The 17,262-nt window shown below is 41.6% G+C and overlaps 1 protein-coding gene across 1 annotated transcript in view; it reads left to right on the top strand.

Moving 5' to 3' along the window:
- Positions 1 to 15,886, top strand: part of LOC137272619 (cyclic nucleotide-gated channel alpha-3-like) — a 28,421-nt gene extending 12,535 nt beyond the window's left edge. The window contains exons 2-4 of the mRNA XM_067805013.1: positions 3,888 to 4,021; positions 13,771 to 13,982; positions 14,490 to 15,886. Coding sequence (XP_067661114.1) covers positions 3,888 to 4,021; positions 13,771 to 13,982; positions 14,490 to 15,886 — 1,743 coding nt within the window. The remainder of the gene's footprint in view (positions 1 to 3,887; positions 4,022 to 13,770; positions 13,983 to 14,489) is intronic.
- Positions 15,887 to 17,262: the final 1,376 nt, after the last annotated feature.

The following is a 17,262-nucleotide window of genomic DNA, read 5'->3' as shown; positions in this document are numbered from 1 at the left end:
AGTCTATTCCAGACATCATTATTTACGGAGCGCCGAGCTTGAATATTACTGAGTGCGGCGTAAAGTTCTTGTGAAATACCTCTTCTTCTTCTTCTTCTTCTTCTTCTTCTTCAGGTCAGCAGGTCACACGGAGGCGTATGTCTCTATTGTACAAACTGACATTGCAGGAATTCTGCAGAACCGATTAAAACTCCCGCTGGGGAATACGTGACAATTTGACATTACAGACCCAAAACTGGCGTACAGAATATCGATCATAAAATGGGAAATGAGACACGTGTTTCACACGCGCATGACGTACATCGCGTGATCAGCTCGTGCAAATTATCTCAACCTTCTGTATTGCAATGCATGCTTACAAAATGGATGGAAACAATGAGTTAAACAAATCGTTCTGTACTTTGATATTGATTTTATTTTCTAGAACACACGGCGCCCATGTTACTAAAAGTGGTTAGATAGAACATATGTTATACTGGGGCTTACAGTCTCTTAACAAAGTACAGATTCTAGTTCTTTTGGGGTTGAGTCCCATCCGGGATTTGAATCCACACTCAGATGGAAAATAACGCACCTAATCGTAGCACAAAGCTTCAGCTATCTAACGCACCATCAACCACGGTTTCCACAAAAAAATGAAGTCTGACATGTGGTAGTCTAGATCACCCATGGCCGAAGCTGGCAATATACAATACCTTTTAGAAAGTGGTCAGATGTATCATGTTATATTTGGGATTCCAGTTTCTCAGTAATATGCAGGACATTTTGGGTTGAGTCCCATCGAGTCCCAATCTGCTTAATTGCTACAGTTTTAGCCCACATGTAACACAAGGTGCTCATATTGCGCTGCTAAGTAAACAAATGGACAGTGGTAATTATATATGATATAATATATAAGTTTGATTATACGTTAACTGACACTAACACAAAACGGTTATTTTGGTGAGTGTATATTTTAAGAATATCTCTTTAGTGTCTTATGTTTGTGACATTTATACGTCTTTCTTCAGTCTATAAGCGTCTCAACAAAGTCTCTGTCAAATCGAATTTTCTTTTGCAAACTTTACGATATATTAGTTCATATTGTAGACTGGGTTATCTTGTGATCAATATTGTCCTTGTTTACCTGACCACAAAGTTCATAGGCAAACACAAGTCGACTTTCAATGCAGAACTGTGTGACCCACAGGTTAATGATTCTACAAAATCGAAATAGGAACGACCACATATGTTAATCTGCGTATTTATGTGAGAATTAATAGCTGTGGTACGTAATATGTATTTATTCATACTTGTTAACGAGCAACTGAGGTTACTTACTGCAGTACAAAAAAGTCTTACTTTTCTTACTCTTTCTCGAACACCTGGAGTCATCACTGATTTTCACTAAGCCGTTTTAGCAACTATTAATCGTTTTGACGTACTAACACCCTCAGACACCCTGTTGCCATTTAAATAACCACCATATAGTCCTAACTGACTACTTTTACCACTTTATTGTCCCAACCGACTACTTTTACCACTTTATTGTTCTAACTGACTACTTTTACCACTTTATTGTCCCAACCGACTTCTTTTACCACTTTATTGTTCTAACCGACTTCTTTTACCACTTTATTGTTCTAACGACTTCTTTTACCACCTTATTGTCGATCGCCAGGCGGGAGAACAAGTACCACCTTTTAGCGTCTTTAGATAGAAGAGTCACGAAGTCCAGCCACTGCGTTATGTAGGTCAATAACACGCTCATTTAAACCCAATGGCAAAGAAAATCATAAGACAATATTGCAAACAGTTATTTCCACATTATGGTTAACCGACCCTTGATCTAGTCCACTCCAACGACAGGAACCTGCATGTTGGGGTGCATTTCCTAGCTAACGTGTCCATGAGATGAGAAACCAGGTGTATTTCAAGCGTACACACAAACAGTATCAGATTAGAGGATTATACAGTGCGGTACGAGTGCGGTGTCAAACACAAACCAAACCACAATCAATCAAATCAACAATCAGTTTGGTTTTACGCCGCTTTTAGCATTATTCCAGAAACGGCTTCACACATTGTACCTTTATGGGGGAACCCGAGTCTTCTACTTGATGAGCGAACGCTTTAACCACTATGCTAACCCACCTCTCCAAATCAACAATTAAATACGAGCGAAGGTAAGCTTCAGTACCTAATTGTAGGAAGTAATTATCACAGCAACATCCCCACCCCTGGTGATTTTCTTGTCCAAGCTTTCACCTCCAGTCGTAACACACTCCGATTGGTGTCCCCGATCACGCGGTAGGCGATGATAGGCGCCAGACTCAACCATTTCTACGTTTCTCCTTCCTCTAATTAGGTTAGCTGGTTCTGGTTGTCGTCAATTCAACTGATTATTGACATGCTCACAACTGTTTAAAGAGGAAAACACCAGGGGCAAGGTTTGTCTCCCAGTCCAGTTGATTAAGAAATAAAAACACGGACCAACTGGCCCGAGGTCACTTGTAATGGCTGAGATATGCAAGCTGTCGAGCTGACCGTTTTGTCAGCGAGAGTATGTTTAGGTTTTCCAAAGCAGAATGGTGCCTTGATTTTCATGGTTTACAAGCATTAACTCTGATCCCACACAGAATATAGTTCAGTTGTTAACAATGCCTGTACCTTCCTTAACCCATCAATATTTGTGTGATATATTAGCCTATTGTGTTCATTAACCTAGATTCCATAGTTAATGGTTTGCGATATTCCAGAGCTGTTTTCGTGCAGGTTCATTAGAAACATATAGTTCACTGTATAATTATATATAATCAGAGTTTAACCGAACGCTTGTATGGGGGGTTCAGCTTTATCTAACTCTTACCCGCAGTGCTTATGTTAAACATACACAGATGTTCCTTGAATTGATCCCGATACGCCCTGTGAGGAAAACATTAGTTCCTTGTTACGCAGATTATCCATGTTGTGAGTAATTGACGCACCACGTGTTTACCTTCACATGAACACCTGGTGTTATCTGGGCTTCGGTGATCCATATGATTTATATGATCTATACTTATTCTCTCCACGTGGATTACGTTTCGGCAGACAATCCAAATTCGTTTTTCTCTAGATTTCACTTTCTTTATATTTACTGTGACTGGGTCACCAATGGTCAGTGAATATGAATAGTTGATGAGAAATACCTAGAATACTGAGATAGTCGGTGAGATGGGTTGCAGCATACACAACTTTTGAGGAATCAGTTCAGGTTGTGGTTCGTTTAAAGTGATAGTGATGTTGTATAAGTTCATGTACGTAAGCATTTTTCAAAATATATGACTCAGGAACAGTTTTTAAAGTATTTCATTTTGAATAAAGTGATCGTCTTTTGTCTGGAATATGTGTGGTTACCTAGATGATGCATCATGTACCAATCCCTTATGTTAGGTACCCGGTTGAGGACCTCGTTACCGTTGAAACGTTCCCAAACAAGCAACACATGATCGCAAAACATTGCGTGATTTCAAGAATTCCATTTTTCCAATAATTAGTTGACGATATATAAAATGCATAAGAACTAAATGAGTTTTGAACTGCAGGATTATCTGGAGACAATGTTACACAATACAATTATATATAGTGCAAAGAAAGGATTACGTTCAGGACGGTCCACGCAATAATATTTTTTTTTTCGCAAAAACCTGGTGTTGTCGCTGTTTCTTAGTGATCCATCGAATAATGGTTGCCTTGTTTAAAATCCGTTTCAGATAGTCAAAAGTCGATTGATCGAATATATCAGTGTTTTCAAACTGGAAACCCCTTGTCAGCGAAATATTAACACGAGCGCACACTTCCGGGTCCCAAGGCATCACGTTATTGCAATGTGACATCTGTCTGAACTATCATCTTGTTTCTGGCAGGTCATCAAAGCATGGGCACAAGGGGGGCGCCGGCCTGCCCGGAGGCCCGACTCGTTCCTGGAGCGGTTCGCCATGGGAGGCAAAGACATGCACCACCACCCTGGGGTTCGACAGAGGAAGATCTCAGATATACGGTAAGTTCGAGACATAAACAAAGTCAGTCCACTATAGATGCATGTTGATGATGCAGGGATGTTGATGATGCAGACCTTTCCCTACGAAAACAATGTCACCCCTGATAGGACTCAGCCTATCAAAAGTACTGGAATTCATGCTTTACTGACAAAGTGTTATCCAAAATTTACCATGTGTTGCAAGAACTCTGCCTGTTTTTTGAAACCGTTTTGCCAATCGCTGATATTTTCAGCGATCACTTTACACATGTTCACTATTTTCCACATGTTCACAGACACATGGTCACTACATTACACATGGTCACTAGACACATGTTCACAACTTTATACATGGTCACTATATGTCCGATAACCTACATCACTTTGAGTTCTTCTCACACACGATCGAATTATGCTCGAAACGGATTCAAACCCACAACACTCACTCATTCCTTGTAACTTTGTCATCGGTATTGTGATTTATAGTACCGATTCAGTATTTAGCACACGATTTGCTTGTACACCCAACTTTAGAGTTAACAATCAAACTTGGCTAACAACTACTCACATCTGTGGCGTGGCCTCTGTTCACAGGCCGAATCAAATGGCCTGGAATCTGATACCTATACGTGGAGCTGTTAGAAACGCCTCCCCCAACAGGGACTCAACATACAAATTACGAGTACACATCACACGAGGAGATAATGTGGTTAAAGTCTACATATGCATATATCGTTGACATTTGAAATCCCTTGTCGACACATTATACCTACAAAAGGAAACGGTGGCCCTTAACTCGAGACATCGACACCGAAGAAATCGATCAAAAACTGTTGCTATAAAGACTAGCAGCGTGTGACCTTTCATGGTACCTAATGACAGGTTTGTAGAGGCTTTTAAATAAATCTCTCATCGCCTATGAAAGCGAACAAGGTCTACTTGCTATCCATGACTCTGCTTCTCACAAGATCTCTTGATCAAAATGGCGGCGTCTAGCAAGGGGCCATCATTTGATTGGCTGAAATCGGATCGCCTAGTGCTTCCAAACACCGGAGTAAATTTCTTCCAGTGACCTCCATGGTATTTCGCAACTGATCGTCTCTCACGGTTTAAATAAATTCTTAAAGCAGCCTGCACTATCACGGATCGAAGAAATTGTTGAGATCTGATATATTGCTTACACAGTCCCTCAATTTCATGAAGGACACGCAATATGGACTTGCGAAGATGAAGGGGACGATAATTGGCGCCTGTAAGAATGAGGGTGCATGAAGACGGTTTATAGGAACCTTACGAAAATTCCAGCGTTTCGTTGCAGATATTACGTGTGCTACCACCGTATGTGATAATGTAATCCTGCCTAGCTCAAATACAATCAACCATTGCGGCTCTGCTCCCAGCAATGAGATAATTACCCCGGCATTAAGTGTTTCTTTGCCCAGTTGCTGCAACAAAACTGAAAACTCGTGGACAAGAAGACGAAACTGTATTAGCGTCCAGTGAAATAAAATTAGAGTTAATTGCCATGGTTTATCTTCCCTTATCCTCATGCCTGTACACACCTTAAATTGTGATAGATGCTCAAATGCTGGGGCGATCGATGACGGGAACCTGATCTCGCGAGAAACGAGATGTCTGCGCTGCCAACATTGAATTACTCTCGAGCCCTGTTGCTTTAGAAGCTTCATTACCACAAATTCGGGATCAATCTTCAAAAGAATTGCCACCAAATTCCTTCAAGATGTCTCTATGTGCCCGGGCCGCGATTACAGACAGTCGTTCCATACTGTCTTCAGTTCCCCCAGTGGCTCATGGACCCTTGGCCACAGAAGTCGAGTGAAGTTCAAATATTTTGGTTGGAGGTTATTTCAATGACGTAAGCTGGGGTTCAAGTGCAAGTGCCTGTCACGGAAGAGGCTTTTGGGCGACAGATGAACGCTGGCTTTATCAGATATCTCGGTTCATGAAATACTGCATGCGTTTGTTTGAGCAGCACAGGATGGCCTTGACAGAATGATTCTAATGATTAAGTTATTCTTTGATACTAGGTATTTGTGGGAAGGAAAGCTTTCAAAATGCCAGCAAAATAAAGGTTAATTGTCTAGTTTATAAAACTCTAAAATGTCAAAATGTCGGCCAAATTGTGTGGCTGATTACATTTTTATTGTGTTTACAATACACGATGTTATATTTGCTGTAGGCAACAACGCAAACTGCGTGTCATGGTGAAAAGAATGAAACTTTAACATCACTCTACGGGACACGGGACACGGGACACTAAATGGGGGTTCACTTCAAGATTGTTGCACTCATATAGCAGGTGCGTGCGTGCGTGTGTGTCTGCGTGTACTAGCCCTGACAAATTGTTGCCGGTTTTATCATGCTTGCCAGCATACATCATCTCATTCCTACCATTTCTTGTCATATAACCTCAAGCCAAGTGCAACTCACGAGTGAGTGAATGAGTTGGGATTTACCCTGCGTTAGTATTTCTCCTGCATCACGCCGGGGGAAAACCAGAAATGGGCCTCACTCATTGTACCCATGTGGGGATTCAAACCCGGGACTTAATGATCAGAGTGGCGAGGGAACGCCTCAACCACTGGACTTCTCCACAGCCCCTGTAATACATGATAACGAGAATCCCCTTTTAATATAACGTCATGGTACGAAGCTTCGAGTTGCACCTGAATTCACGCGTGGAATAGTGGCAAATGTATGTTGTGAATCAAATCAAAACACAAGCCCTTCTTAACGAAACACCGTCGAGTGAGTGAGTGAGTTTAAACTGTACGTCGCACAGACGTGGTGCGAGAAATGAGCGTCATATAGTTGAAATACTGTTGGATCAGTCAATTTGGAAACAAATAAGGACACCCATGTAATCAAACCTTTTATTTTATTTAAGAAAATAAATTAGAAATTCATCAAAACTTTAGGTAAGAATATATTCTGAAAACATTACAGAAAATACTTCAGTTGTGAAATCAAACACTAAATAAATAAATAAATAAATAAATAAATAAATAAATAAATAAATAAATGTCATGACTGGAAATCAAATTCGTATTATTTCAAAAATATAAGTTCTCAAATATGAGACAAGTCAATATGTGTGTATTTTCTCACCGAAACAAACTCTTATCCAATAAGATGCATTGTCAGATGATATAACCAAACCAAAACCTTCCTTCAAGACGATTGTTCCATGTATGGTTTCTGTCTGCGTATACCAAGGACGGTTAACATGTTTAATTCATAAGTATTCATATGCCATTCATATTATACGGGCGAATAAATCGTTTTTTCACACCAGCAATTCTTGCGACAGTCAGGGACAGAAATCATTTATACAATTCCCCGTCGTGATCAATATAATGTGTTTATCAGCGCCCTGACTCGACGCACGCTCATGAGAAACGATTGTGTCTATATGTGTTTACTATATCTCATATGGACGTTTTCTGTGATGAAAATATGTATAAATCATATTTTCTGCAGTTACTTGTGTATATGGATGAAATTTTACTGTAGCAATAAATAGAAACCAATTTTTGGGAATTTTACTTTTGGACTATAATGGCGATACCAAACGCTATGTGGTCTCGCAATAGTACTACAATGTGAATTTACCTCCCGGCTCCGAAGAGCCCCAGACATTTTTTACGAGGTGATATATCTTTCCGTGGCACATAATGGTTTGCGAATGACTTGAGACTAGATGTGATGTGTGAGAGGTTCAACGTTCAAGTTAATTGCGCTTAGATAGCCACGTGCATGCTCGTGTATGTAGGAAGTGGAGGGGAGACATTGTTGGACCTCTCCGGCCTATTTCAGACTTCGTCTGCAGATACCATGAAGGCATTATACAGACTACGAGTAAATGCTAGTTTTGTGGGTCCTAGCGGTAGTAGCAGTAGTAGAAGTAGTCGTAGTTGTTGCAAGAAGTAGTAAGTAGAGGATGTGGTATGTGTTAGTTGTAGCAATAGTAGTAGTCGTTGTAGTGGTAGTAGTACATAGTAGTGGTATCAGTTGTATCAGTAGTAGTATGTAGTGGTAGACGTAAGTAGTAGTAATTGTGTAGTTGGTAGTAATAGTAGTAGTAGTAGTAGTAGTAGTAGTAGTAGTAGTGATGGTGGTAGTAGTGTAGTAACAGTTGTAACAAACAGCAGTAAGTAGAAGCACCGTTAGCAATAGTAGCGATAGCAGTCTTAGTGATAGTAGTGAGTAGTAAGACTGTATCCAGTACCCAAGGCGTGAAAGTAACCAGTATCCGAAGCTTGACTGTAACCAGTACCCAAAGCGTGACTGTAACCAGCACCCAAGGCGTGACTGTAACCATTATCCGAAGCGTGACTGTAATCAGTATCCGAAGCGTGACTGTAACCAGTACCCAAAGCGTGACTGTAACCAGCACCCAAGGCGTGACTGTAACCAGTACCCAAGGCGTGACTGTAACCAGTATCCGAAGCGTGACTGTAACCAGTACCCAAGGCGTGACTGTAACCAGTACCAAAGCGTGACTGTAACCAAATCCCAAGGTGTTTCTGTACCCAATATCCAAAGCGTGACTGTAACAATACCAAAGCTTCACTGTAACCAGTGTCCAAAGCTTGACTGTAACAAAACCGAAGACGTGATTGTAACCGTTCTCTGACATGCGTTTTACGCATAGTAGCGCCCACTTCATATCATCATGCACCGAATTAAAATTAGCCAAAATTACCCCTTTTCTTCTTCGTCCATTTGCAGACTGTTGTTCAGGCTTCAGTTCATAAGACTACTCATTCCATCAGTTCAGTTATGTGATGTAGTCATGGAAGCCAAATTGTACCGTTTTTCCGGTGAACGACCACAGTGACTAGTTGAAGGTTAAAGCATGCCGCCTACCCAACATGGAAGGTCACCAGTTTTATGCCCCCTTTATCGGTAGCGTTCTTCACTTCGCTAACCTCGAGCCCATCTCACTGTCCAACTTCTGCGGGGGCTGCACGTCATGATTCGTTTTTGTTTGCAATTGCGCCAGAAAGTCTAAAAGATGGCATGGGTTATCAAGAAAGGAATACGGAATGGCATTCGATAGCTTCCAAAAACTCTATAAACGTGAGGATTTCAACGTTCATCCAGTCACTGATTAACATAGTTTTTGAAATTTTCCTGATTATTTTCTTGTGCGAACTGCTAACTAGATTATCAGAGCGCCTGAAACCCGATTTAACACAAACTCTTGAAGTATTTGCACAGTGCCATTTTCTTCAAGTTACCAGGAAGATGGAGTTTGGTATCCCGGCGTGACACCACAGTTTCGGTTACCCAAAACGACCTTTCGAATTTGTAAGAAAGGATACAATTTTATGGATACCAGTTCCTTGTTTATTGCATATAGAGGGGCGATGGGGTTAGCCTAGTGGATAAAGCGTTCACTCGTCACGCCAAAGACCCGGGTTCGATTCCCCACATGGACACTATGTGAAGCCCATTTCTAGTGTCGCCGTTATATTGCTGATCGACGTTGCTAAAAGCGACGTAAACCCATACTCTTTCACACTCACCCACTCACTCACTCACTTTTGTATCTGGATACGTTATTGTTGAAGTGGTAATAAAAGTGTATGTAAAAATCCCCTTCAATTTGCTACTGTCATAGAATATACATAACGTCGGTTGCTGCCATAACAATTCTTTAGTTACTCTTAAACGCCAAAGAAATAATTTCAGCTAAGACAACTTAAGTGCACATGCGTAGATAAGCAGAATTAAGGGTTAAAAACAGAATAAATGAGGTATTTCAAACTTTGACATTATACGCAAAATTATTCATGTGAATTCAGATCGTTTCAGAGTTTGTAACAGAAACAATCCTTGAACTTGGCCGAACTGGAAACACTGAGTGCTGCAAGCTGACATGTAGACTCAAGAACAGCTTAGTTCAACCAGCAAAAACCACTCGACTGGGGTTCACCTACAGATTGAATGCAAGTCTACTTAAGTAAATTACGGCACAGAAAGCAAAGGGCTCTACAGGACATGAAGAACACCATCGCCGCTACATCTTCAAGCTTTAATCAAGCCTTGGTTTGGCCGAGCCTGCGTGTCCATTGATTGCCTCACATCGGAAGTTAGAAGGGAGCCGATCTAAACCCCGAACACTTGCGCTAATCTTATTCTGGTTAGATGATAAGTGACCAATTATTCCCCAGACGGGACTAAGCTTGATGTAAGCCCAGCCAACAGGACGCCAAGTAAAATAGGGTGCTACTCAAGTCGTAACCCAGTTGAAAAATCCTTCTCTCGTCACATCCAAATGGTTCTCTATGGCCACAGCCGTTCTAGGGGGCTGAATCCTATGGTTGGCATTGTTTACTTATCATTTCCTTCATCTAGTATCGACGCAGTTTAACCATAGCACAGACTCTGTTTGTCTAAGCATGGGATAGCAAGGATAGTGTTTCGCTTAGGTCTATGGTCACGAACCTCTTCCGCTTGGTCTTCCTTCGTCTAACTATAGTGTCATGGCGGCGCGAAAGGTCTAACCTCACTATTGACGTGCGCTTGCTCAAGTGAGAAAATTACTTTCTGTTTGTTATTCCTCTAAATCTACACGGCCTTTCAGTGACAGACCTACTCTTAAATAGAGCCACAAGTTCAATGGCCGGCCATTGCTCAGATGTGCCTTTCCACTTGAAATAATTTGTAATAATTTTGTTCAGGTTATGTGGGGCCCTATGCATCTATATGTCTGTTTTAAGGAGGGATGTTTCCTTCGTCGCTTGAGTCAATAAGAGGAAAGGATCCTGCAGTGCAAATATTTATTGGCATAACATTGTCCTAACGTCGATCTATCAGTGCATCATGCTTTCAACAGCGGCTTGTTGCCACAATATTGTCAGTGAAGGTTAAACACTCGCTGGATGAATGTGGCACGGGCCATGTGAATAACTACATAGGAAGCAAACATAATATTATTCCGGGCTTCTGGATCAACAGTTGGAAGATCAATGGGTTTTTAATTCTGGCTTTCTGCATGGTTAGATTATTTACAGGCTAGGAGCAGACCTCTAACACCCCCACAACTCTCCCCACACACCCTCTCAACAGTCCCGTAACACTCCCGTAATACCCATGTAACTGTCCGTAACATTCGTGTAACATCCCCATGACGCTCACGTAACGCCCGTATGATCCCCAAAATACTCCCGTAACACCAGTATCGTCCCCGAACAGCCTACGTCACCCCCATAACGCTGCCTAAAACCTATGTAACACGCCCGTAACATCCCTGTAACACTCCCGTAACACCCATTTAACATTCCTGTAACATCCGTGTAACAGAATCTTCGCCCACGTAACAATCCCATAACGTCATGTAACTCTCCCGTAACATCGCTGTGATCGCTTTCTTAACACCCATATAACACTGTCGTTACACCCATGTAACACTCCCGTAACATCGCTGTGACACTTTCTTAACACCCATATAACACTGTCGTTACACCCATGTAACTCTCCCGTAACATCGCTGTGACACTTTCTTAACACCCATATAACACTGTCGTTACACCCATGTAACACTCCCGTAACACCCCATTACTCTCTCGTAGGGCTCCCGTAACTCTTCAAGTAATAACTCAAGTTATAATTTTTAAAGATATTATTATTACCACAACGTTATCTAAAACAAAAAAAAACAACACCGAAACAGTGCTAATGTAAAGGCACTATGTAACACCACACTTCTCTTAAAATAAATAATGTTTTTCTCATAAGACTATTAATTGGGAAGCTACCTTATAATTTATTTTCAAAGTAGGTATGAATTAGGCTACAATATGAAATTAAAACGTTCAAATGAATTAATGAAACGTTGAACATTTTTTTCAAATTAACCCCATATTGTTATGTCCCTTGCAGAGCGCTGTTGAATGACGCTCACCTTCAAACCAGTTCGGCAAACGCAGACAACTGTTTTCGATCTACTGAGCAATTGTTTACATTCCATGTATGGCAAATGTTTTCCGTTTGGAAGCTGTTCGCCTCCAAGTTTCAATTATCAATTTAAGGAAAGTCTTAAGGGATAATAAGATTTTTATTGCATCAATAGGAAGCTGTAGTGTATTCATGCGCCTTAAGCTATATGATGCAAGCCAGAATACTGTCCGAAATGTGTGCCATTTCAGGTATTATGTGTATCCCCTATCCTTCTCCCAAATCCCGGACCCTCTCCTGTTGTGCTTGTAAGGTCCAAAGCACCACTATGTGCCTGTCTCAATGCATCAAATAGCACACGTCAAACATGAGTGTATATTATTTGGCTATCAGTAATCTATGCCTGTAGTAATAGGCAAGAAATGGGATCTGGTGGTCAGGCTCGCAGACATGCATGACACATGTCATCGTATCCCAGTTCTATAGATGCTATGTTGATCACTGAATTGTCTAGTCCAGAATCGATTATTTACAGAATGTCGCTATATAGCTGGAACATTGTCGAATGAGGCGTTCATTCATATTCCAAATTGAATGAGAAGTGTAACTATATGCCTTTAGCCATGTATGCAGATAATTACCACACCACGACCGTTATCGATATATAACCACAGACATTTGTGTGATCAAAATTATCAACACACATGACAGTTGTCAAACATGCACAGAAGTCCGTCCCGCCATATTGTAAAATTAGAAAGTCATTAATCGGTTATTCAGAGGGAAGCGTTATCTACACATTGGAGATGTATCAAATAACATTTTATATTCTATACATGGCGGTGGAATTAGTTTTGGTGACAACCCTATTGTATGAATATGAATATTTATAACCCCCCTACAAAGAAACAAATTACAGTGGTGTTGGATGGAGCGGTAGAGTTTCTTCCTTGTGCACACACCAGGGTGAATCAGAGGAAGGTCGCCATGTATATTTCCTTTATTCAACACAATTTTGTCCACAACAGATGACTGTATTATTGTGCAATCTTAGGAAATGACAAGCGTCTGTATGAAGTTGCACAAACGGAATTCAAAATGTCAACAACAGAGAATGAACGATCTCGAATATCTGCCGAAATATATTCCTGGGGGAATTAAAGGCAAATATGTGGTGAAAATGCTATGAATGAACTTCAGTAATATGAAGGTGGTCCAGTAAGAATGACTCACTCATCCAGTCACCCACTCACCCATCCACTCACACACCCATTCAGTCACTCATCCCCTCACCCAGTCACACACTCACTTACCCATCCACTGACTCACTTACACACTCACTCACCCAGTCAGTCACTCACTCACCCATCCCCTCACCCATTCAGTCACTAACCCATCCACTGACTCACTCACCCACCCACTCACCCACTCACCCACCCACTCACCCATTCCACCTCTCACTTATCCCCTCACCCTGTCACTCACTCACTTACCCATCCACTGACTCACTCACCCACTCACTCACCCATCCACTCACTCACTCATCCCCTCACCCACTCACTCACTCACTTACCCATCCACTCACTCACACACTCACTCACATAGTCACCCGCTCACTCACTCATCCACTCACTCACTTACCCATCCACTCACTCACACACTCACTCACCTACTCACTCACTCACTTATCCACGCACTCACTCACACACTCACTCACCCACTCACTCACTCACTCACCCATCCACGCACTCACTCACACACTCACACACTCACTCACCCAGGCACCCACTCACCCAGTCACGAAGTCACCCACTCACTCATTCACTGTTTTTTTGCTGGTGCAGGTACTGGAAACACTTCTACGTGGACCCGTCCGAGGGGTTCTACTACCGCTGGCTGTTCTTCATCTCCGTGGCAGTCACATACAACCTCGTCTTCATCATCGCCCGGGCGGTGTTCTGGGAGCTCCAGGAGCGGTTCCAGTCTCTGTGGCTCACGTTGGACTATCTCAGTGACTTCTTTTATCTCCTGGACATGTGGGTGCAATTCAGAACAGGTGAGCTATGTTGACGAAGTGAAATGGTAAATATATAGAGGATACAAAGCGACCTTCCGTGTAATACCGTTTTTAATAAACGAGTTAATGATTTGGTATCAAACGAGCGAAAGCCGCGAAATTCCCTACAGTGTGAGGACTCTCAGCTCTCCGCGAGTCAAGCAAGGTCTAGTAAAACTGCGACATCGGCATTAGCATTGTGACGTCACAACTTTGAACCATTTTGACGTCATACGTCAAGCGGTATTACACTAGTGCAATATTGCCGTAAAAATATAATGCCGTAAAAATATTACACTGCAGTATCTTCAGCGGGTGAGTAATGATATCCCTTATAGACGATTAGCACTCTGGTAACCTTAGTAAGGGGAAGCATGGTGCAGAAAAACCAAGGTTCAAACTAAGGCCGAATCTAACATCCGAGGTAACTAGTGGACTCCGGGTAAACACACCAGTGCCCCGATCTTTTACTTGGAATATATTTGTAATTGTATTGTGTCATTTCAGGTTACTTGGAACAAGGCCTAATGGTAACCGACCCTGTCAAACTCAGGAAAAACTACATGAAAACGCGGACATTTATCCTAGACGTTGTGAGTGTCCTACCCACAGACCTGTTTTATTTCCTCACAGGACTGAATACACCGGAGATCCGATTTAATCGCCTCCTCAGAGTGAAACGGCTTCTGGAATTCTTCGACCGAACTGAGACAAGAACGAGCTTTACCAATATGTTCCGAATATTCCATCTTGTGTTGTATATATTGATAATTATCCATTGGAATGCATGTATATATTTTGCAATAAGTGGGCTTATTGGTTACGGTTCAGACGGCTGGGTGTACGGAAACGTAAGTGACCCAAAGTACAAGCCGCTCAGTCGGAAGTATATATACAGTTTTTACTGGTCAACCTTGACCTTGACAACAATAGGAGAAACTCCTCAACCAGAGAGAGATGGAGAGTATCTGTTTGTGGTGGTGGATTTCTTGATCGGTGTGTTAATCTTCGCCACCATTGTGGGAAATGTTGGTAGTATGATCACAAACATGAACGCCGCTCGTTCAGAGTTCCAGCAAAAAATGGACGGAGTCAAACAGTACATGGAGTTCCGAAAAGTCAGCAAGGAACTCGAGGAGAGAGTCATTAAGTGGTTTGATTATCTATGGACAAACAAGCAATCACTGAATGAGGAGGAGGTACTAGCAGCATTGCCAGACAAACTGAAAGCCGAGATGGCAATTCATGTGCATTTGGAAACACTAAAGCGTGTCAGCATTTTTCAGGACTGTGAACCCGGACTTCTTGTGGAGCTTGTGTTGAAGCTCAAACTTCAGGTGTTTAGCCCCGGGGATTACATCTGTCGGAAGGGTGACATTGGCCGGGAAATGTACATTGTCAAAAGGGGTAAGCTAAGCGTTGTGGGAGACGATGGCCACACGGTGTTTGCAACGTTAAGCGAAGGAAGTGTCTTCGGTGAAGTCAGTATATTGAACATTGCTGGCAACAAAACAGGCAACAGAAGGACAGCCAATGTACGTAGTCTAGGCTACAGTGACCTCTTCTGTCTCTCTAAGGACGACTTGTGGGATGCTCTAGGTGAGTACCCGGAAGCTAAGAGGAAGTTAATAGAATGTGGACGACAGATCCTAAAGAAGGACAACCTTCTGGATGAGGATGCCATGAGAAAGGAAGAAGAGAAACAGGAAACTGCAGAACAGAAGATGGAGAGAATAGACTCTGGGCTGGATACTCTCCAGACGCGGTTTGCCCGCTTGCTAGCAGACTTCAACAGCACTCAGCAAAGACTTAAACAACGACTTACGAAAGTGGAGAAGGTTCTGGCTCGAGACGGAGATGCCCTCTCGAATATTTCAGCACTGGAGTTGGATCAGAAGTTATGAGATACATGTATCTCTTCGATATATTCTATTCTGTGATTTATATACATGTCTTCGTGTAATAACCTTGTTACCAGAGTCTAGAACTGTTGACAGTGTTTCTGATTGCAGTTTGGAGAATATTTTGAACTGTATCAAATATTTATGACCAAATTTGAATGTTACGAGAAAACACAAGCCTAGAACAGTGCCAGGATATATTTTCTCAGAAACGGTTACTGGATGACTACAGTCTATGGATGACCTCCTGTTGTTCAATGGATGTAACTATATCTCCGGAACTCTCTGTGAGCTCCATCTTAAAATACTCATTTGAGAGTTGTAAATATGTTCCAAATAGAATACTTGTGTGGGTTGGTCAAGATTAAATCGGATATTTGTGTTAAGAACAATGTTCGACTGATGTAGTTCGTGTGCCAGGGTGAATGAGAATCTCTGGGACATTTAGACAAACTGTGAGTCTTTGAACGTTTACTTGTTAAGTTAAGATTATTTATTATAGAATAACAGCTCGGGGCAGAACTGAGATGTTAACAACAGAATCAGCTTTACAATAACTGATGCTTGTTTTATATTACAAACTTAGTTCTGTGATAAATGCTGTTAGTTATTGTTGAATTTCATTTGATTTGATAGTTTGGTTTCCTGGACGTTTGAGTGCTGGTTCATTTCAAACATTGCGCTGGACGCTACTGTAGGAGCAGGATACAGGATCTAGATAGTAACTCTCAGCTTCAAAACACGAAATTCATGCAGTACATGACAGAATCAACATTAAACGCCAGACAGGATGAGCCAAATCATTCATAATCATTTGTTGACGGGGTAGCTAATCCAAGGAGGAAAGATCAAAGGAAAGTGTTTTTTTCAAATTCACTACACTCATATGTTCTACGAATTTCAACTTTTATCGTTTCAGATTGCATTGAAGCGATTTAATGTGTTTTCAGATGAAGTAAATTTCTGTGTTCCCTTGTCACCTTCATTAAACAGTCGTGTTACTTTGATGAAGTGAAATATTTCATTGCTGTTTAAGGCTTTTTTCAATAAATATTAAACACCTCGCAGAAACTGTTCCTATATTGGCAACCTGTAGGCTATTGTGCATTGTCATCAGTGAATGAGTGAGTGGCTGTTCCTATGTTACCAGTACTCTAGGGGGAGGCCGAGTTCATGCCGCACTTACTGTCACCGTGTGGGGTCGAATCCGGGTGTACAGGTGCCAGGTTTACACTTTAACCATTAGACTACCCACTGACCCAAAGTGTTGTTGTGAGGTCTCTTTTTTTTAAAACTGTGTCAGCGAATCTAAAGGTTCCTGAAATCCTGAAAATATCATTTCAAAATAAGATTGAATGGACGGATTTCATTTAAATAGA

Source organism: Haliotis asinina, chromosome 2, assembly GCF_037392515.1.
Source record: "Haliotis asinina isolate JCU_RB_2024 chromosome 2, JCU_Hal_asi_v2, whole genome shotgun sequence".
Lineage (NCBI taxonomy): Eukaryota > Metazoa > Mollusca > Gastropoda > Lepetellida > Haliotidae > Haliotis > Haliotis asinina.
Note: the sequence above shows the minus strand (reverse complement) of the source record. Positions and strands in the feature narration are given on the sequence as shown.